The sequence below is a fragment of the Epinephelus moara genome, chromosome 13 (assembly GCF_006386435.1).
Source record: "Epinephelus moara isolate mb chromosome 13, YSFRI_EMoa_1.0, whole genome shotgun sequence".
NCBI lineage: Eukaryota > Metazoa > Chordata > Actinopteri > Perciformes > Serranidae > Epinephelus > Epinephelus moara.
Genome location: NC_065518.1, coordinates 30,414,010 through 30,437,135, shown reverse-complemented (window position 1 = coordinate 30,437,135; position 23,126 = coordinate 30,414,010). Strand labels below are relative to the sequence as shown.

The 23,126-nt window shown below is 40.7% G+C and overlaps 1 protein-coding gene across 2 annotated transcripts in view; it reads right to left on the bottom strand.

Annotated features, from left to right (window-relative positions):
• Positions 1-23,126, bottom strand: part of dnah9 (dynein, axonemal, heavy chain 9) — a 211,491-nt gene that overhangs the window by 90,386 nt on the left and 97,979 nt on the right. For both annotated transcript variants that reach the window (XM_050060727.1, XM_050060728.1), the window contains 8 exons: positions 22,871-23,078; positions 22,471-22,636; positions 21,641-21,743; positions 15,827-16,066; positions 9,098-9,259; positions 7,956-8,152; positions 2,612-2,774; positions 2,178-2,301 (listed from right to left, as the gene is read on the bottom strand). In XM_050060727.1, coding sequence (XP_049916684.1) covers positions 2,178-2,301; positions 2,612-2,774; positions 7,956-8,152; positions 9,098-9,259; positions 15,827-16,066; positions 21,641-21,743; positions 22,471-22,636; positions 22,871-23,078 — 1,363 coding nt within the window. The remainder of the gene's footprint in view (positions 1-2,177; positions 2,302-2,611; positions 2,775-7,955; positions 8,153-9,097; positions 9,260-15,826; positions 16,067-21,640; positions 21,744-22,470; positions 22,637-22,870; positions 23,079-23,126) is intronic.

The following is a 23,126-nucleotide window of genomic DNA, read 5'->3' as shown; positions in this document are numbered from 1 at the left end:
AAAAATTGTCAGTATCAAGCCTGATCTAAGTTCACCTTTGTGTTTCACTGTACTTTTTTAAAACTTGTTTTTTTTTTTTTTTTTAATCAGGCACTTCCAGTTGCTTGACTTTTGACCTGATGTCCCTCCGTTTCATCATTTTTATATTTGAAAAAAATTACACTGATTGATTACGCTTGAAGACACTGCTTTATCAAAACTAAATACAGGTGAAAAATAAAGACGGATGGCAAGGTCATCATCTCTACCATGTTTGTCTCTTAGTTTAAACACATTATCAAGAACAGCTCAGTTTTGCACTTCTTCTCTTTAGCTCATGAGTCTCTAGTAGACATGGACAAGCTAGTACGGCCGCCAACAAGGGGCGCATTTACACCTTCATTGGTCTTTGTCTGTTGCATGATCATTAGCTCAAAAGTTGTAATTGTCATTTGGACAGTCCCTCTCTTAAATGGAATGAGACCATAAGCAAGAAACAACAAACAGGTCTACTAGTGACCAGTGTACGTCTACTACTTTTGGTGGTAACTAGAAATGTAACTCATCACTTTTTAAAATCAAATAACACCATTCCGATTACTGTAATTTAGATGGGCTTGTTACTTTTGTCTTTATCATAGGAGACAAACGCAGCATGCGCCCTGGATTTTTTGACAGGGGTAGGGGAAGAGAAGGCGACTACTGCAATGTTTCTATAAGTTATTAATGACTCAACGTTACTCTGAGGAATGCAGGACCCATGGGTCGACGCGAGCTAGTTTACTGTACAAGGGTGACTCACCCAGCCTTATGACGGCTCAGTAAATGCCGTGAATCCTCAAATCAGCATAAGACTGTTAGCATACACAATTGAGGCAATATGAGCTTGCTTTCCTGGAAATATGGACGTTATTTTCCCTCCATAAGTTAAGGACAAATAGGCCTACAGTGGCGAGTTGTAATCTATGTGCAGTATTTAAATAACTGTTACCTTTCAAGGATAAACCTCAGTATGTTTAAGTTTTTGATAATAGCTTTCATCACTTTTATTTCAATTGGCCTATCATGATAAGAACTTAGTGTCAAATGTCTGAGAGAGAGTTGTTATCTTATTTTACTCTGCCAAGGAGGATTAAAATCTGACATTGCTTTATTTAAGGTCTGTTGTGGCTACAATAAATAGGCCTATCAAAGCATCTTGTGCTTTATTGTTCCACAACTTATTTTTCATCATGGTGATAATGGGTACTATCAAAGATAAAGTTTGACAGTTATCTTGTCTCACATTGTCCCACAACAACCCTGAAATAATATAGCTATGTGTGCAAAGTCACTTTCCCTTATAATAATTACTTTAATATGCATTATTTATTGAAGTAATTCAATCATTTTAAAGAGCAGTAAGTAGTTACTGTACCTAATTACTAATTCTCAGTGACATGCACAACACTGCTCGTAAAATATGGTGTGTTAGCATCTTGTTTCGCTTTTGTGATAAAAAGTAAACACTGAAATGTTTATTTGTGACACGCTAAAATGTATTGTTGAGTAGCATGTAGTGTAATAGTGAATAAAGAGAGTTCAGCAAACTGACTCAGTAATGTCAGTTACAAAGCAATATACATCCAAAGTTTGCTAACATTAGCCCCCATAACTTCTGCTGGTCACACCACCCCAAGTTAAGCTGCGGGAGAAAACCTGCATTGAATCAAGCAAGTAGATGTTTTATTCCGAAGAATTCATCCTTTTATTTGTATTAAAAAATTTGAATTATTTATCCTCTTAGAAGTACAAACAGTAGTCAGTAGTTTGTCTTCAACTTTGAAATAGAAAGTACTGTTGTTGTTTGCATCTGTTGGTTGCATCTGTTGGTTGGCATACGCCATCCTTTCCAGCACAAAAATTATAATGTAAATTCACTTGTGCAAACTAACTGCCAAACTACTGCACTGCAAACATCAGTACATAATAATTTTAGTTTCCGATTTCATAATGCTTTATATTGCACCCTTCAGATTTGGAGTATAAATCTGGATGTGATTCCGGCCTTGCTTGCAATGCTTCACAATGATGTGTTGTAGATGATGAATAATGCTGCAGAAAAAAATGCCATCACAGTGATTTGTTGCTGTGGCAAAGCAAAAGCATTTCTCTCTTGCAAAACATGACACACAGTAATTAGCGAAGCCTGCCGTTACCCGATGCCAACAGATCGTTGACCAGAACGAGGAACTTCTCGTCTGCCACTTGGGCGTCAGTCATTAGGAATACGGTGCCAATATTCTTCACGCCAGCTTTGATGTAGAGGGACGCCAGGTCACTCTGGGTGACAGGGAGAGAGAAAGACATGGGGTGGGAGAGTGACACACATAATGAGATTTGGCTGTGAGAGGGCTAGAGATTTGTTATTTTGCAGTGGTACATGCCTGAGACCCGAATCACTGTGAGGATACTCTGTGGATTACCAGTACTGTGTTTACTGTAGGGATTAAGTCTACAACACCTCCATGTTTAAAATTAAACCTCACCTTGCCGCAGGAAACCATTTGATACTTAATATGTGACTAATTGAGTTGTTCAGTTGGATGTTTTTACAGTGTGGTATGTTTTTGCAATGTAATCCTCCGCATACCTTGAGGTCAGTAATACTGTATCCTTTTCTCAAGGTGATCTGGAAAACCTCCAGATTGGAGATGAAGGCAGCCAGTCGGGTCAGACTCTGCTTGCCGCTGCCACCCACTCCGACCAGCAGCGCATTCCCCCGTGGGGACTCCAGGATTCGGTTTATACGGCAGCTACATGCGGAGGTGAAGACAGTCGGGGGAGGGAAAGGTGTGAGGGAGGAATCGGTGGAAGGGTGAGATACCGTAAAAGGTAGAGGGAGGCGAGCCAGATAAAGACAGTCTCTGACTCATAAGACAAACAGCCAAAGACAAACAAACACACTTAGTTTCTGTCTCCTCTCTCTGCTTTCATACTGCCTGTCACCACCATATTCACCACTCTGTTTCATTAAGATGTACCAGCACCAAATGTGAACACTACTGTGCTCCTGACAATCTTTGTGCCTTCAGGAAAGCAAGAAGAAAGGTCCTCATGTTCATCCATAAAATTAATTGATTTCATTTTTATTTTTTATTGCTTCATTTGAGGTCGTTGCCAAAAGCAATAAACAACACATTTTAACTGTTATCACTACTTACATACCAATTGACACTTCAACTGTTTACATGGCACACACCTCAACTTACTTTAACACTTCCTCTGAAATTTCAATTGCTTTCCTAGCTTACATCTCGATTGACAGTTTAACTGCTTTAACTGCTCACAAGTCAACTCAGTAATTAGAGCTGTAACAATAAATCAATTAGTTGTCAACCTTATAAATCTATAATAAACTATTTTGAGTACGTTTTCAAGGAACAAAAATCAAAAACTCTCTGATTCCAGCCTCTTAAGTGTGAATATTATCTGGTGTCTTCAATTCTCTATGACACTAAACTGTATATTTTTGGGTTGCGGACAAAACAAGACATCTGCAGATGTCATCTTGGGCTTTTAGAAATACTGATTGACATTTTTCACAATTTTCTGATATTACATAGACCAAACAAATAGGGCTGGGAACTGAAATCCAAATGAAATCCAGGACAAATCATGACACAGATTTCATTGTCTCATTTCAGCGCGAATGTCAGCAAGAGCTAGTGTGCATGAGAGAGAGAGCCAGAGAGTGAACAGGTTAGGCTATTTGTCAATGAAAACGTGCTACAACACCTCATGACCCAAGCCAAGTTCCCATGTCTTGCCTACCACTTGCTCAATAAAGTGGCAAGAGTTATCCCTGAAGTTAGCAAGCTATGTTAGCCACTAGGGATGGGCAAACGATCAAAATTCATTATTCGATCATCAAAAAAATTAACGATCAATTATCGATTAATTGATAAGTGAGTATTTCAAAAGAGAGAAAACAAAAGAGCGCAGTGCAGACTGTAGCCGCAAGAGAGCGCTGCTGCCCCAGTTTTGAGCTTCAACCCTCCAGGCCAAAGAGGGGTCCATGTCATTGGTCCGACAGCCCATTGGTCCGACATCCCATTAGTCCGCCTGTCCGCGGTGCTGAATGGCTCCCGGCGGGCGTATTTCTACCTTGATGGTGCGCCGCGACCGGCTCTGGGTCAGCTGGGAAAGGCTTGAGGCGAAGCAGGCTCACAGCTTATGTGTTTGTCACTTTCTTTTTCAATTTAACCCACACCATGATCTTTTCCTGACCCTAACCAAGTGGTTTTTGTGCCTAAACCTAACCAGACCTTAACCACAGGGCATCATGATAATTTCGGAACGGACTTAGGAACAATGGGTTTAATATGGTCGGAACAATGGGATGTCGGACCAATGTGCAGTTCCCGCCAAAGAGGAAGCATGGTTCACCCCTGGGTGTTTACAACCGTTGCCAGCCAGGGGTTACAGGCTTCAGTTTTCAGCGAAACCTCAGTCTTTTGATGGCATAGTGTTTTCAGAGGCCCTCAATGGAAGCCACCAAGGCTTTGGAGAGCGATGAGAGCCTCCGTCTGCTTGTTATTTTTTGCCTGGCATAGGTCCGGTGGAGGGTATCGTAGGCACGGCGGCTCGCCGTGCCTGTAGTATTGTAGGGGAAACACTGCGACTATCGAGCAAAATTATTTGTGATCGATCAAAATCCTTACCAATCAATCATCGATTATCGAAAATTGATGCCCATCCCTATTAGTCACCCACTGGAACCTGACCAGGCTCACTTGAGGTGGACTGTTAAAGTAGACAAGCTATTCTCATCATAGTGACAATCTCAGCCACTCCTAAACAGATAATGGAGAAATATCTGGCTGCTGAGTCTCTCCTGAGTTAAGCAGACAATAACCTGTCACCTAGTGTTAAATTATTGTAGTCGGGTCAGGATTTATTTATTTTGTAAATTTGTTAATTATATTTTGTATTTATCCATATTCATAAATGTAAGTATACTTTAAATTGTGAAGAGTAAATATATTGTTTAGTTTCAAGTTTAAATTTGTCCTTGCAGTTCTCTAATGTCACTGATCGTCGTTCGTGCTCTGTTTTTTTAAAAGTATTGGTTAAGGCACTGTTTAGGCACCAGTGCTGTTTTAAAAGAATCATTTGGCAGCATTATTGGTATTGGAAAAAACCCAAATGATACCCAACCCTATAAACAACTAACTGATTATTCGAGGAATGGCTTTCATCGTTTACAGTTGAGCAAACAGTTTAATTTTATTCTTTAACTTTTCAAATAACAGTTTACTGCTATCACCCCTTACACTTCCCCTGATGGTTCAATTGATTTCAGTACTAACATGTTAGTTAATATTACAATTAATCCCTGCGGGCAACTGAGCACTGACACTTCCACTAGAAGTGCTTGTTTTTGCCACTGGTAGGCTCAGGTAGTTATTCTAAGTGTCTGACAACATTATGGAAAGGATTCCTACAGAGACAGACTTTTTTGTTAAGGAGTAAGATCCTTTAGTTTAACCAGAAACAGCCCCAAAATCTGCAGTTTGTCTTTCCACTGTTCCAGCAATGACCAACTCTGGTTTGGTTGAATAAACCCTTAATTAGATGTGAAAATATGCTGCCTCTATACACATTCAAATGACTGTTTATTTTAATGGAGTTTGGTGCGTTTGGTGATGCCAATTTCGGGGCTGTTTCTGGTTCAACAAAAAGGATCTCACTTTATTTAAAAAATGGTCTGTCTCTGTAGGGATCCTCTCCTTAATGTTGTCAGACACTTAGTATAACTATCTGAGCCTGTCAGTGGCAAACACAGGCACTTTCAGTTGACGTGAAATTGCTCAACTACCCTCAGGGATTACATTGCAGGCTGCTTTGCCATTGTTTGCTGCAGTCCTGTCACTCAATACTGGACCAATTTAAGAAACTGTAGTTCCCGTTAATCACTTAAACACCAAAACGTGAGAAACTAGGCTCCAGGTTGTAAAGTATCAAAGTTACCCTTTAAATTGTAAATATACTTGCAATTACATCAAGTATACCTCTAATAATGTCATCTACTTTTACCTAACACTTCAGCTATACTCAATGCTTCATCTTCAACTGACACTTAAAATCATTTTTGGTGCTTCAACTTCCATTGACACTTCAACTGCTTTAAGTGCTTTAACCTAAACTGCAACTCCCAAACACCTCCATTTAACTCTGTTTCACATGCGAAGATGTAACATTTTAAGAGATGGGAATCTGTTTATGGGTTATGCACCTGTAATTTTCAGCTTAAGTGAGAATACTTTAAATTTAGCCTCTGTCTTTTGTACATTTATCAGTCATCTTACTTATTAAATAATAAGAACCTAAATGCTAATGTATTATTCTAGAGCATTCTGTTTCATGCTAACATTTTACAAAACACTATGCTGAGTATCAAACAGATACAAGTACTGACCTTTAAAAACAAGAAGTTGGCAGTTGTATTATTCCGACTTGTGGATTCATAAACAGAAAACAAAATATTATCTGCTGTAGTCCAGTTTGTCTTTAGAATATCAAGCAAGCACATATTTATGCACAATACAGGGCTTTGACCTACACACTATAGGACAACATTTTTTGTCTTTTTTTTTTTTCTCAGATCACTTATATTTGGTTTTTAAAGAAAAAGAGTCTAATGATGCGTTTGTCCATTTCCCATAACTTTCTGACTTCCCTACCTTGTCTGTGGCTCTCAGCCAACTGGTTCCTACTTAAGACACAAATCCTCAAAAATGCTACACAAATATTTAGCTTCATTTTTTAATTAAAAAAGGCTCAGTGATTTCCTATGACAGCACTGTAGATTTCAACAGACACCATACAAACAGGAGGAAATAGTCCATTTGTTGAGGACTATTTTACAGCCCCAGGACGATGTATGAGGTGTAAAAATACACTACAGTGCCCATTTTTGTGATAAGTAAGGAACACACTGTTGAACCCCCAGATATATACAAAAAATATATGAAAATATGTATACTATTTTCTTTCTACCACCACACAGGAAGGAAGTGTGCATCAACTGCTAGCACCACTGAACAAACTAAATGTGAAGCTCAGCCAAGGAGTGTTTACATCGAATGTTTACATCTCACATGATCGTTCATGAGTAGACACAATGCCATCTGGTTCCATTATATTAGAGGGAAGGCAGACATCTATATTGCAAATGTCTCCAACACTCGGCAAATCACACCAAAACAATCCATAATCAACTAACACAGAGCACTACAGCAGTGATACTCAAGTAATGGCTGACAGGCCAAATCAGGCCCCCCAACCATTTTCTAATTTACAATAAAAATAACTCGATTCACAGTGGGAATTGTTTTGTACCTTTAACATACATAACAGTGCATTCGAAAAAGCATCAAAAAAGAGCTTGTTTATCAAAAAAAGTGCCCTACAAAGGTCCCGGCTTAGCCCATGTTGTCCTTAAATCCTAGACAAGCCTTCATGTACATGTGCAAGCCTGCTGCAAGAGGCTCCTGGACTCCTGTCATTTTCCAAAAGTAGCCCCAAAGCAGAGCAAGCTGAGAATCCATGCACAACAGGTAAAAGAAAAAATATTTTTGATTTGGAGTTGAACTGTTCCTTTAACTTTTTTTTTATTTTTATTACTTTTACATTTTTAGACCGAAGCAAAACCTATCCCGCTCTCTGCATTTTTGTAAGCTGTCATGATGTATGCTGGATTACTTTTAACAGATTTGCCTGTCTCTGCTTGTGACAGTCTGTAAAATAGAACTGTAAATCCTAAAATACCTGGGAAGCCAGTTGAGTTCCTTGACAGACATAAAAGAACTGACAAAAACACTTTTTTCTTTACTCTTTTTTTTATCCACGCATACACACACACACACACACACACACACACACACACACACACACACAGAGTCAGTCCCCGGGGTTCGAAAACTTCCACTCACATGTGAGCCATAGCGTCCTCAAACAGCACCAGGTTTAGTGTGGCGTTGACCTCATTGTAGCTGTCCAGCACCTCTAGCAGGGTTTTATTGAGGCTGCTCCAGGACTCCGCAGCCATGTACCTGGCCTCCCCGAGCCCACGGGCAAAGTGGCAGTACAGGTTCATCTCCCTGGTCTGCTCCAGAGTGTCCTCCATGTCCTAGGGGAGAGACGCGCACACACACACACACACACACACACACACACACACATACACACACACATACACACAAATATTGCAGGGGTAAACATACAAAGCCACACACTTCCCCTGTCAGCATAACATTAGTGTTATGCTTAAACAGTCTGGACAGGGACACAGCTGAATATCACAGCTGTGCAGAGGGTGACCTAGTTCATTTTCACCCTGGCAACTGTTGGGCCCCGAAAATTTCACTGGAGAGATTTTGCGTGTCTCTTAGGGATGCTTGTTTTCTCTGCTAACTTCCATTGGCATGAAGCCACGGTAGGTGTGATGAATGTTGTTGTTTTTATAAATTCACATCTTTATTATATTCTGATGCTGTCTTCATTTTCATAGTATCACATGCACTTCCTTTCAGTGCAACAGCCTCTAAAGACTTCCTTGTTTGCATGTAAAAATAGCAAGAAAACATGCTGCATATTGCTCTGTGGCACTGGGGCAAATTGTCCTAAGTTTACAGAAGGTGCCAACTCTGAATAATATATTCTGGAGTGGTAAGTATTATTCTCTCTCCTTCTCTCTCTGCGGGTGTGTGTACACATATACTTGTCAGGTTCTTCATTGTGGCATGACTAGTGTGCATGCGATAGAGCCAGAGAGGGTAGTGAGGGGAGCATTGGACAGAAAACCATTAAAATGTTTTCCAATTTGCCGGGCTGACAGCGCAGACCCTGACAGCCAGACCCCCATACCACACTGATTAATATTCTCTCCAACCCTCTCTTGGCCCTCCCACCCACCCTCTATTCCTTTTTCTCCTCTCCGCTTTCTCCTCGCTGTGTTGGCCACTGATGTCCAGGTCCAGACACAGAGCAGGCAGCCTAATGATTTCCCCCTCCTCCCCCCCTAACCTCCAGCCCCGTTCTTGTCTTCCTCTGCTGAACTTTGTAAAACTCTCACCTCGTAGAACTTTTTTACTGTGTCCGCCTGCAGCTTATCAAAGACCTGGAAGTCCTGCTCCTCTACTAGCTTGTCTCTGTAGACCCGGTTGGACTCGTGCAGGTAGATTTTCAGCAAGTCCGGAGGGGCTTTTAGACACTCGCCGGTACAGAAGAGAATGCCCTGGGCAGAGAGGGGAGAGAAAAAGGCTTAGAGTTTCATTCCAGAGGCTGTTTTGGCCCATTTACACCACAACAAGGACGGAAATACAGCACAGTCACTGTGGGTAAATCAATGGATATTGAGTGGGCATGCTGTTAGTAGGTGTGTCAGAGAAACTCAGAAAATAATGGCGGTGCTTTTCTTTCATCTCACTGTCTCAGAAGTATTGCTGCATGTGGAGATAAGTTCTGTGGGCAGGTGCTGGATGGAAGAATTATGAAAAATCAAGGAAAGAGTCTGCTTGTGACTGTAATGATTCCACAGTGTTTATTTTCAAACAAGAATAAGGCCGTGTCCAAAATCCCTTCCAATAAACTACACAGTGCAGTATATTTGTGTCTGCCATTTCATTTGAGTATCCCAATTCTGGGGGTGAGTTTTACTTCCTATACACTGCACTGGAAAATTACCACAATAAAATGAAAAAAAAAAAAAAGGTGTTTATAGTGAGTACTCTACTTTCTGCTAACAATCCCACAATGCTTTGCATTTCATACAGGTGAAAATTACCACTGTTTGACTCTGCCATCAGTGTTCAAAGTATTAGAGTATATAAAATAAAAGAATAATAAGTAAAGAACAGAATGAAAATGGAAACTATTAAAGAGCAGTTACACTCACAATGACAAAATAAGCAGTTTACAAACACTACCCATGACCAGAGCTGTACTGAAATATAAGTGTCATACTGTCTCAGGCACAGTGGCGTAGTGGTGTGGTTAGTGCAGTAGCAGTATACCACAAACTATGGTGTACGCCACAATAACATAAAGTAGTGTAACATAGTGTGGTATAAATATAAGGTGAATTATATGTATGTGTGTACATATATATATACATATATATCAATCATATTGGTACAGTACAGTTCAGCAATAAAGCACAGGATATAAGGTTTTATAAAGTATAGTAAGTGCATAATAGAGAATAATTTCATAGAATAAAAGTACTACTACAACTCAATAACAATAAATATAGTATAACAGAATATAATAAATACTATATAAATTTGGTGTGTAATATTTGCATATAACAAATGAATGACTTCAGACAGCTCTGTGAGGCTGAGTTTAATGCTAATGTCAGCATGCTAACTGTTCAGTGCATCTTACAAGGGTCTTATTTAAAATATAAAAGTAACGCACACCAAGAATTAAAGCAAGGTGATGATAACTGGCAGTAGACTTGATTATACTTACCATGGTCTTAAACAAGTTTGCAATGCTAACCACATGAGTCTAGTGTGCTAGCATGCTAACATTTGCTAATTGGCACTAGACACAAAGTATTTGCAGCCATTTTTTTCCAGAGAAAAAGAGAGAGGGGAAAAAAATATAGACCAAAGGTACTAAAAAGCATACTTGCATAAATACTGTACATGGATATCCTGGCCACCTTACATACATGGATTACTTCCATTTGTAAAGTCAACAAAATGAACAAATGCAGGCAAAGTAATACAATCACCAAGAACGAATAAAAGGAGGGTTAGGGAAATAGTGGGGTAAAGATATGGGGGGCTACTAATGTTAAGTGTTTGCATTAAATATGTTTGCATATAGTCTAAAAAGGGGTGTCAAGATTGTTGGCACCTTTTCAGGGAGCCCTGGACTGCGCATGTGATTTTTCTCAGTTTGAAAAAGCTAACCAGATGATGGGGGTCGATGGAAATCGTGGGATCACCAAAGTTACAACAGTTCATCCTGTGCGCCAACATGTAGAAAAAAACATCTCTCCCCTCTGTGGGTGTGTGTACCAAACTTTGTGCCCGCCCATACAGTACTGTAGATGTGGACATATTTGACTGGATAAGTAAAATGCTTGACCAGATTGAGGTGCTACATAAAAATGTCAGGGGATTAGTCATTATGATTCATCTTCCGGTGGCCATGAATATCTTTACCACATTTTACGGCATCTAGCTAGTATTTATCACGCTACTTAACCACAAAACAAAAAATGTCAACCCCATGATGGTGCTATAGGAAAAGTCAGGGGATCACACAAGTCGTTCATCCTCTGAGGACCATGAGGGTCTCAACCACATTTCACGGCAATCCATATAATAGTTGTTGTCGTATTTCTGTCTGGACAAAAGTGGTGATCTGACTAACCGACAGATGAGCCAACATTAGCATCCACAGAGCATCCACTTGGCTAACATAGCTGAAAACAGATGTGTTTTTCTGTGTGTAATTCCTTCTTCTCATCATCCTCTGTTCAAAATAGCTCAAATTTAAACAGAAAATCATGACAATGAGCAGATGAGTGTTTAGTGGATGATGGATGATTAATGTGTCTCTAGAGGCGGCCTCTGTGACGTGTTGGCTTTCCCACCGGGCCATTCATTATGCAGTCAGGCAGAACCCTGCGCAATCTAGGTGCCTCACAAAACAGGTGCCGTATAGGATGAGGAAAGGGACAAAGAGGCGCCCAGGCACTGTTTGTTCCCCTCTGCGCACTGTCACCCAGGAGGCAGAGGCAGAGGCAAGCAGATGTTGTGTGTTTCCAGCCCCAGAAGTTATTCCAATCAACAGAATCATCTCCGGGGGTAAAGCCAGCTGAATCTGATCCGCCTTCATATCTGAGCCCGCCGAATGTGACAATTGGCTGCTAAATCCACTGTGTAATGGTGCAGATGGGTGGTGTGCCTGTGTGTGCGAACATTTGCATGGATGTGTGTACTGAAGATTCAAACTGAGCCAGAATTGTCGCCGCTACTCTAGATCTACAAAAATCAAGATGTTTTCCAGAGTATATGTGAAAACTATAATCCTTTGACTTTTAATAGATCTGTCTTTTTCTACTCCATTTCATTGCTGAAAGGTGTCAGTCATGATACACTGTATTTATTGTGTAAAAAGTGTGCCCGAGCAAAACAAAACACCATATGGCAACCTATGTAACAGTCATACTCACAGGCTTAGCTGTCCGTTGTACCGATCGAACAAACGGCGCAGCACTCACAAACTGAGAAGGAGTGAGAACTTTGTTTTCCTTCTATCCAGCAGACTTTGGCAGACTATCTCATCCTCCCTGTCCCTGATCTTTCATTGCTTTGTTCGACTCAGAGGAGAGGGATTAGAGAGTTCTGGGTTTCGGCATGTATCTGTCTGTCTGTGGGGCCGTCTACAGCGGGCACGCTTTCCTCGTAGTCTGACAGATGCTCTGAGCCCCAAACAATGCTTCCCCCCACTAACAAATGCACCCAGCTGACTATCCACAAAACATCATACAGACATATTGTGCAGTCAGTACAGTTCGACTTCAGAGTCTCTCTGCACCGCAGGTCTCTTGTACTCTCTTTCTTTCTCCTTCCCTTGTCTCTGTCCTCCTCTCTCACTACGTCCATCTTCCCCCCCCCCATCTCCTCCCTCGCCTCTTGAGCTTCGAGGAGCTCATTTAGGCTGACGTGGGGAAGACAGGCCCTCGGATATGCCCGCTGGTCATGGCAGAGAATGAACATTGGCAAACAGAGCTCTCTGACAATGCTCCCAGTCGGATGCCAAACTGTTTGTCTTGCCCTCTAAGTGGAATTTGGCTACTGTACTTCATTTATAGAACGTCTAATTTAACATCCACGGGGCGTAATGATTGCCCCAACGCATTGAGAAAGTAGAGATTTATGGAGACAGAGAGTAGAAAGATGGAGTACTGCAACAAAGTAAGTGGTAAAGGACAAAGTGGAGAAGTAATAGAGAAAAAAGGGGAAAAGAAAGGACACTGCTGGCATAAGCTCCTACTTACTATTCAACAAATAAACCCCTAACCTGAGAACTTTGTCAGCAAATAATAGCAACAATACTCTTGTAAAAATGCAACCTTGAGTGTTGTCTGGCCCCGCTCCTTTTGTCACGTTAAAAACACCTTTGCAAGGGAGGTTGCAAGCTCTCACAGAGTCTCTGAGCTCAGTTCTCTGGCTCATTAGAGTTGATCATAATGAGACGGTTGCCTTCGGCTACATCTCCAAGTTTCAAAGTTTTAAAAAACAAAGTGAAATACAAAAAGTCCCCCAATTATTTCAGCTGAGGCAAACATTTGATCTGTCAAGCCAGAAAACACTGACTGACAACCATTTAGGCCTCATGCTTGAAATTAGAGGAAGCGTTTGTACTGTCTCACCAATACTTTCCCACTTCTGAAGGTGCAAAAGCACAGAGGCGCGGTGGGGGAATTACAGCTGAGGCAGAGCTGTGAGCTGCGAGGCTGCTCACCTCTTCCCAGCTGTCCTAAGGTGTTAGAGCCAAGAGCTGAATAAGTTAGGTAGAAAAACTTCAAACAAGCTCCAGGAGTCCCTTTCTGGCTTTCTTTCTATTCTCTCTATGGGCGGAGAGGAGGAACAGCAAGAGAGCTTTGACAGTGTTTTCTCTCCGTGGTTATTGGACGTCCAGTCAAGCTGTGCAGACCCCAAAACAAAACAAAGACTCTGACAAAACAGGCACAATGGCCTCTTCAAGCACTGGCTTCAAAGTGTTATGGTGCAGCTAAACTTTCTATTGCTTCATGGCTGTGATGTCAGTGATCAAGGGTTTATAAGGTGAGTCTTGGGGTCATCAGGGCTTGAGCTTAGGGATGGTAATTATGCTTAATCTTAAAGTGCAGAAGGCTCGAATCTGCAACAACTCATTACAATGGCTAAAACCCAGTAGACACACAGAAAATAAGGTTAATAATAAGATACTTCAAGACTTATCATTAAGGCCTCTATAAGCTTAAAGCAAAGTGGTGGTCTGGCCGTCTAACAGTGTCTGAAACCCTCCTCCGATGGCAAAAAACTTGATATTTGACATTTACACCGACATCATGCAGTGGTTGATCAGGTGTGCTGAGGTGTGAAAGTAGGCAGGGCTTGAACTTCCTTTTCAAGATCTCTTTTTAATTCTTCAAAAACTCCTTCTGGCACTCTGTGAACAACAGTGTCACCCTCATGCTGGCATTACAGGAAAAGTCATTACAATTCATTGTCATTATCTGAGCAACTGTTGGATGGATTGCCATGAAATTCAGTACAGACGTTCATGTTACTGTCAGGATGAATTGTAATAGCTTCAGTGATTCTCTGACCACCGACTACTGTTATTAGGAATTGTTGTATCAAGATTAACAGTTTGTGTAACAAATTTCCCACTCAGGTTCTACTAAATGATTGTAATAGGCAGCGCAACAAGATAAACTGATTTAAAGAGCTCTAGTCAAATTTCATAAATTATTACTGCTGTGCCCAAGTGGCAGCATTCAAAGCTGTATGCCAATAACTGCCACTTGTCCACTTGTGGCTGAGTCCAAAATTCAGTCAATTTCCATAGACCCATATTAAAATGTCTGACTTAACACCAGAAATAAACATGTTTACAGCCTGGTATAAATATCAGTTTTTGGTTCATGACAACTGTATGGGGACTGAATTTTTATTAAACTCATCCGTTTACATTTTATTAAGTCTTAAAGTTAACCATAATGAGGGGTGTGGCCACTGGGAGTTACAGGCTGTCTGCTAAGTGTCACGTCAGTCAGATCCACCCCTCTCTCCTCTAGAATTCCACCTTTTCGTCTGCATGTATACTTACCTTGGGTTATTTCTGGCTTAAAAAGTCCAAGATGGCGACCACCCACTGGTTTGTGGACCAATCCAAGATGGTCCACAAACCAGTGGGTGACATCACAGTGGCTATATCCATTATTTTTACACAGGCTGTGGTTTTGCCTTAATACAGCCTAACAGAGCTCCTAGCTAAGCTGCAGACTGTATGCTCCTTTGTGTTTAGTTGCCTGTCCTGATTATCTTCCTGTTGTCAGTCTCTGCCTGCACATTTGACCCAGCAGGCTCTGCTTTAAGCCTACTACAACCAAATCCTTTCACCTTACACAAAGTCATTTGATGCACTGTAATATAAAAAATATTGATTAATGCATCATTAAAAAGATGAATATAAAAAAGCATATGTATTTTGTACATTGTATAATAGTATCGTAAGACCTAGGAGCTGCCTTTGTAAACTCCTAGATGGCATTATAAAATCTGAAGTTCCTATAGCTCAGTGGCTTAAAGCATTAATTATACAACGGAGTGAGTTAAATGAGAGAGCCTGCCCTCCATGAAACCGTGGAGGATTTTGACAGAAATATTGCCCCCGAAGCTTCTCCCTTGACAGCCTTCGTGCTCTGATATTATATTCATTTAAATACATTAAATCATCACTAACACCCGTGGAAGTGCAAATCCATTCTATTTTCTGTTACACTTATTTCAGACTCATTTCTAGCTTTCAGACCCAGCTCTTAAATCAATAATAATTTAGATGAAAAATTAGTGACAGAAGCCTGGCTCTTTCCACGTGGGAAGCAGAGCTGTTGAAACCGAGAGAATCAAGGCAAAAATATCTAACTCCTTGTTAAAAAGGAAAGAGGAGTGATAAGAAAAAGCATACAACTTTTTCAACTTCTGATATTTGACTGTAAAAAGATTAACCTGAGATCGGTCCTCTAAAAAGAATGTCTGTGTAGATACATCTTCTATCTATGTGTCACCTGGAATATGTTGGAGAGGTCTCGCAGGTTGAAGATGTAGTGGAACTTGACTGCAGTGGGGAGGAAGGTGGAGGACATGCGCTGGTGCAGGGCCAAGGCTAACTGGACCACAGTGGGACAGCTCTTCTGCAGGGCTGCGCTGAAGCCCTCTCCTTTCAGGTGTTGAGACAGGATGGAAGTGTAGATAGTGCTCAGGGCCTCGGCTCCGGGAAAGGACAGGGCGAAGACAGAGAAGTGGCGCTATCGAGGTAGATAAAGCACAAACAAGGCAACAGTAAACATGTTTCTCACAAACGATGCAGTCAAACAAGGGTCACCTTCACTGTTCAGTCAAGTATGCCTTTTAATTTCAAATAAGACTATTTTTAAGTTTGACCTGTAATTATATATTCCTCTGAGTTTAGTGAGTATGTACAGTGCTGTATATTCAAGGAATGAGACAATACCAAATCCTCACTGCACAGTATTACCACATTAAAAAGTTCATGATATGATATTTATCAAGATATATGTATGTAAAAACGAAGACAAACAATGACTTGAAAAAATGTCTTTTATGAAGAAAAAATCTGACATTGGTTTTCACCAATTTCTTGTTGGGTCTGAGCATCTTTCTGCCACGCCTTTTCCACCAAATTAGCCCTGGTTCTTGAACTGGTTCCATTCAGGGTTCTTGGAACCTTGGTGCTATCTAGGGAACTCTTTAATTCTGGTTTGCCTGCACTTGCCATGTTGCAGATGGGTGAAGGAACATTTTTTAAAGAGTAACTAAACCCCAGGACACTTTCGCGACGAAAATTTCTTGCCTCTAGGTTCCCCTGTCCACAAAGATGAAGGCAGTCCAGAGCCACACCACTTGGAGCCGATGGTAGAGGTAGTTTGTATTGAGACAGCAGGGGCTGAGGCACCCAGGGCTGAGGACTTTGGGAGGCAGAAGAGGATGGGTGACGTCTCACGAACAGAACAATAACTGACAAGAACAATAACTAACTTTCTAAACTGAAAAACTGAAAAATAATCAACGAAGACATTCAGCGTCAGATTTATCATGCTGGATTTCATTTTTAAAATGTCTCCAAAATAGACACTGCAGTTCAAGGCTGGATTATAAAGATTCTGAAAGGGATACAATTTCATCAAGGCAGCACAATGGTTAGCCTCTGGGCAAAAAAGTCAGTCTTTGGCATGATGTATTCCTGAGATCTTCAACGGTAACGTTATGTCATATAAGACATCAACAACCTCAGCTTTAACTTCTGTAGTGTCCAGTATGTTAGGTTTTTTCTCATCTGTGCTGTTTAACGCTTTGTGGTGCAACAGACTCACGCAGCTCAGCTGGAAAAGCTCTCTATCAGCGATACAGTAGGCAGTTTCTTTTAAGATAATGTTACATTAGACATCACATTTATTTTTCACTTGCCCAATCGGACAACTGCATGAGGCATTCCACTTGCCTGAACATTTAGTTTATTTGCCCCAGGCAAGCGTTTACATCAAGCCCTGATCATTTTCAACATGGAGAGATGGTAGACTGCAGTTATACTTGCAAAATAACCATGTAATATCATGGCAGACATTTTTTTAATCGGGATATCACGAACTTTGATATATCCTTACATCCCTAGTATCAACATTTGTGACTTGCCAGGTCTGTTAATCAGCAGCTATGTTAATAGAAAACCATTAACCCCAGAGTTAACTTCCATAGTGTCCAGTATGTATGATTTCCCTCATCTGTCCTGCTCAAGGATTGATGGTGAGACAATCTTGTACATGCAGCTCAGCTGGGAAAACGCTGCTTTGCAACACAGTACGTAGTTCATTATCAGATAATGTCACATACATAACATTTATTTTTCACTTACACGTTTGGACAACTGCACATAAGGCATTCCACGTGCCAAAGCACAAAGTTTACTAGCCCTAGTCAAACACTGATGTTGAGCCCTGACAATTTTTGACAAGGAGAAATAGTAGAACGCAGCTTGCAAAATAACCAAGTAATATAGTGGTAGATGTTGTCAGTCAGTCCCACATTGTTCATCGCAATATCCCAAAATTCAATATATCATTACATCCCTAGTATATCATAGTTCGAAGATCATTTACTGTATACTTGATTATAATAGTATTCCAGCTTCTGAAAATTCTCTACTATCACACACTCGCATGCACACGCACACACACATATACAAAGTGTATTGTAATTTCATGTCCACTCAACTTGGAAGACAGTTTAGGACGAGCCTAATTTGCTTAATTGCTGCCAAAGGCTACAAAATCTATGAGCCCTGACGGGATCAGAAGCAGGACGGTTAAGGTGTGTGGTGATCAGTGAATCAGTGAGCTTCAAAGGTGGTCAGTGGATACGAACAATGTCCCTAAATTACCTTATGTAATTAAAATGGACTATTACCACCCTGTGGCTTTAATGTCAGTCCCAAAGAAAGCTAAGTGTCAATGTCAATGGCAACCTAACTGTGGATACTCTTTTACTTAAAACGCAGCAAAGGTGTTAAGTTCTAAGTTCCAACTAGTTATCTCCTAGAATAAGTACAGGAGCGCCCGTATCACCTGTTCTGTACACTTTGCACACAAACAAATGGAAGTCCCCTCAGCCACATCAACGTTTTCATGACTCAGCATTGTTAGGTTTTTGAAAATTCAATGGTTGATGTGTATTTTGAGAAAGTAAATGTTATCAGGTGGTGCGAGGATAACTATACTTCCATGTTCCATGTTAAAAAAACGGGGGACATGGTAAACTAGTTGAAAGAGTCTCATGTTTAAAAATCCAGGAATAGGAATTGATGCTGACCATAATCTAAACTTTCATGTCCTTCAACTTTTTACATGTCAGTATTACAAAGTGTTTGACTTGGCATTGAACAGACATCAGAAAAACAGCTTTATAGTGACCTTATTTTACATAAGATACACTCTGAGTTGAGTTATAAAGGCAGAATATTACAACGTGAGATCAAAGCTACGAGATTGAAGCATTCCTTTGTTCCTGCTGCTGTCACAGCATTTAACAGCCACAGTCATCTGTGCAATCAACACTTGCTGCCACTGCTCAACCATTTGCACATCTCTCATTTTGTCCTCAGATTTAATGGTGTACATTAAATACTTCAACACATTTGGTTACACTTTATTTTTCTTAATTGAATCTTTTTGCCGTCACTTTTGTCCGTGTGTGTGTGTGTGTGTGTGTGTGTGTGTGTGTGTGTGTGTGAGGTAGAGAGTGTGCCCGTGTCCATGTGTGTGTGAGCGTGAGCAGATCAGAAAAGAGCATGTACAGACAGGAGCACTGTATTTCATGTATTCTCATCTTTTGTACTATTTTGACCCCTGAGCACAATTAACCAAATCAATTTTCTCTTTTGGACAATGAAGTTAAATTTGATTATGAATATATGTCATACAATATATTTTGTTATGACCCACATTTAACTCTGAGCTATATAAATTCATGCAACAAATGAACTGAATTACTGTCACAGTAATTGTAGATGAATGTAGGAAGTAATACTCATCGTCTGTGTTCAGATTGCAGGCCAATATGATTTGTTTCTCAAAACTGATCAGGAAGACAGACTGTCTGCACTATTCCCAAGTGGTCAGATTGGATTTATGCATCCAGACATATCTGCATGGGTTGCTGTGGTAATGACGTTGCCATCAGTAACAATGTAGACACTGGTTGATGCAGCTTTTCAACGTATAAGCTTGAGAAATGGAGGTCAATCATTTTCGCCCCCCAAGCAATCATGCTGTCAACTCCTGATGCAGAAATCGTCTGTCGTCGCCTGCCCACATACTGTTCATACCAGAAACCTGATCTGTTCTACAAATGTCTAAAGATGGTTGGAGTTTGGCGTTGACGCCAACCATGGTTAGGGCAAGGACATCCCATTGGTGAGGGGAAAGGACCTGAGCCGTATCAGGTTTCTGTTACAGATCTTTTAGTGACAGTCCTTTACAGTGCTCTGCTTGTAGCAGCATGGATTCTGCTCAGCACTCAGTACATTTGAGGTTGTCATTTGTAGTGATGCGATTGATGCAAAAGTCACTTTGAAATCAGACTCGAGCAGCCACGGCAATTGCATTTCAAACCACCTCCAAATGTGGTTTGGATATGAATTGCAAAAATTGCATTTCATGTTTTTTTGCTACCCAGACTTTCTAAAATTAATCTAGATTTGCCAAATAGATTTGGGCTGCCAGCCTGTCCCACATTCTGACCAATGTGACTCTTGTACCCACAGTTACAACAACGACTGTTTGTACAAATGGCTTAATGACCCAATGTACTGTATGTTTATGCTCCCCTGACAAGTGACACTGTGCAGGCATGTTAATGACTGTTCCCTCCCACCAGTAAAGGCAGAAGTAGCAGTATGTTGTTACAAAAAAAGCGTCTTTATTGGATGAATGCTTGGGCGTACAGACTGTGCAACTTTAATGCAGAGACCATGATTTGCATCCCAAACAGTCAAAGCTGGTTTCTCGAAACCATGAGAGCGATCTTTGCTCCATCCATCAAGGGTAAAAATATTTTATATTTGTCTAATTGTCAACAAATCCCACTAACAAGTATTGTGTGTATATCCAAAGCCTGATATATATTCTTCCCCTGCACCACAGAGCTCCATCATTGTCCAAAAAGCACTAAAAACCCATCAGTGAGCCACACTGTTGCACTGGGTGACATGTTCCTTCATTACCACGAACACACACACACTGTAGATTATTTTGAGCCAGTCCAACAAAGACCGTCCAGCTGTCACAAATACTCATAAGAGCACCAAATGTGCATTAATCCACTGCTAAAAACAGTATCCAACAAATGCAATGTTTCCTCCTGTTTCATAAAATCTACAATGCCAAGCTGTTTTAAATGAAACTTGACTGTAGATTTGTGATTTGTTTAAAAAGACTTAGATCTTTAGAAGGAGCAATGGACTTGTGGAAAAAAGCCACAGTTAAAGTGGTAAAGTTTAAAAGTATGGAGATATGGATCAAAACATGGTTTAGGCCTTTTGATGGGATTTGTAGAATTAAAAAAAAATGTAACTTAATGGCAGCCTTATCCTTTAAAAAAGTGGGTTTAACTGCCTAAACATAACCAGACCTTAATCACTGTGGGAGTCCTGACAATAATTTGTAATTTTGTAATTTTGATATGAGAAGTCGTTAACCAATATGCAAACAATAATATCATTGTAGTCAGTTCTGTGTAGATGTCACGCAGTGCAACCGGTATTCACATACCACAGTGGCTTGGTTCAAAAACACATGAACAATTACTGTGGCATCCAACTTTTACCACTGTGTTTTTATTTTTTCCAAAGTCTTGCTTCATCACATGAGTCTGATTTCCTGCACCAACATATGCACAAACAAATGAACAAGCAAATAATGTGCCACCACCCTCAGGCAAACCGATGTCATTTCCTAAATGCTGAAAGTTAATGTTGAGACTTCTTGTTAAAGTTTCATCTAAACCCAATCAACTGTGCTTAAATGGCTGAAACGAATGAACGAGCACATGAACAAACAAACTCAGAGAAAACAAACAATGTAATGATGCAAAGTTTTACCAAAAAATACAAATGAATAAAAAAATCAATGTAGAGAGGCACAACATGTCACCTAATCTAATAATAGGGGGCAAATATAAAGAAAAATTATCTATGATATCATGTGCAAGAGGAGTTAGTGCACATGTAACCTCTGCAGTGTTGCATAACCAGTGGTACACAATGTGCTGTGAGGACATGCTGTATGTGTGTAATTGTGTGTGTGTACCTGCAGTCGTGGATTGATGGTGAAGCTGCCGGCTGTGGGGTTCATGCAGGACACGTATTGAACGCTGTGTATTTCCTTCAGAAGCAGCTTATTACGGTCATACCTGGGAGTGTACACACACACACGCACGCACGCACGCACACACGCACACACGCACGCACACACATAGGCGGACAACAGGCAGAAGAAAAACATTATTTAACAGTCTTGAATGCACACAGACACCAACACACATGCACATACATTCCCCGATATAGACGCCTCAGCTCCCACTTAAGCTGGCGTAGCTCAGTAGCATCCTCCTTCCTCTCAATTTCATACCTGAAATCCTCCCAGCATATCTCTAATGGGCTGACCGTGTCTAAGCCAGTCAGCCTGTGTCTGACGCAGTGGAACCATGTTCAGAATGGCCTCACTGTGTCAGAGAGATGAGCAACAAAATCCTTTTAAGGGGAATCATACAACCCTGCACTCACATTTGACTTTTGACTCATAAAAGTTGTAGCATATTGATACTGAGGCAGGGATCTGTCTGAATACTAAAGACAATTTCAGTAGAATTATTAGGGTATTACACCTATCAGCTGCTGGCACTCTATTATCTGAATTATCCTTTATTATGTTAATACCTTGAGAAATTGCCTGAAACTGTCCATCATTTAAGCAATTAAAGTGAGGAACACTCCAACTGCTGATGTGATACTTTCTAGAAATCACCTTGAAATACACAGTCTATGCATAATGTCTCCCTCTTTAAACAGCACAGGCGTGTACTTGTGTTTGCTCATACATACATATTGCATTGCCGCATGTAAATGACAGAGCCCTACCAGTGGTTGTAGTCCATGTGTTGACGTATGAGTGTGTGAGGTTGCACTGTTCCATATGCATCCACCTCGGGCATATTCATGTCGTCTATGAAGTAGATCAGTCTTCTGCTGCCTGGAGGTCCGTAGTTGCGCCCTGCTTTCTTCTCAAGGGGCTTTTCCAACACAGCTGTGTAGGAGAGGAACAGAAGAGCAGACAGCAGACACATAGGAGGGAGGAGGGAAGTAAGGAAAAAAGAAACGAGAGAGGAAGGGAAATTAACAGAGAAAGATGTAACTGAATGGCCATATTTATGCAGTAGTTTAGAGGAAAAGAGTCGCAGGTCAGTATGGAGACATTTGATTATACTGGAAGAGCACAAAGCCATTCAGAAAGAAAATAGTTTCCATGCATGGCTCCTACCTTGGAGCATAGCAGACGTGGTGTAATAGTTGAAGGGGACATTTTTAATCATGTATTTCTCTGCATCCAGTGATCCCAGTTTGTCCCCAACCAAAACAGACTTTCCTGTCCCTGCATTCCCCACCAGCATGACGGGCCGACGACGTTCCAGAAGGCGGTCCATGAAGTAACGAACCCGAATGGTCTCTGTAGTGTGGACCAGACATGCCTGCACATGGAAAACAAACATGCATATGTATATTAAACATATAAAAAT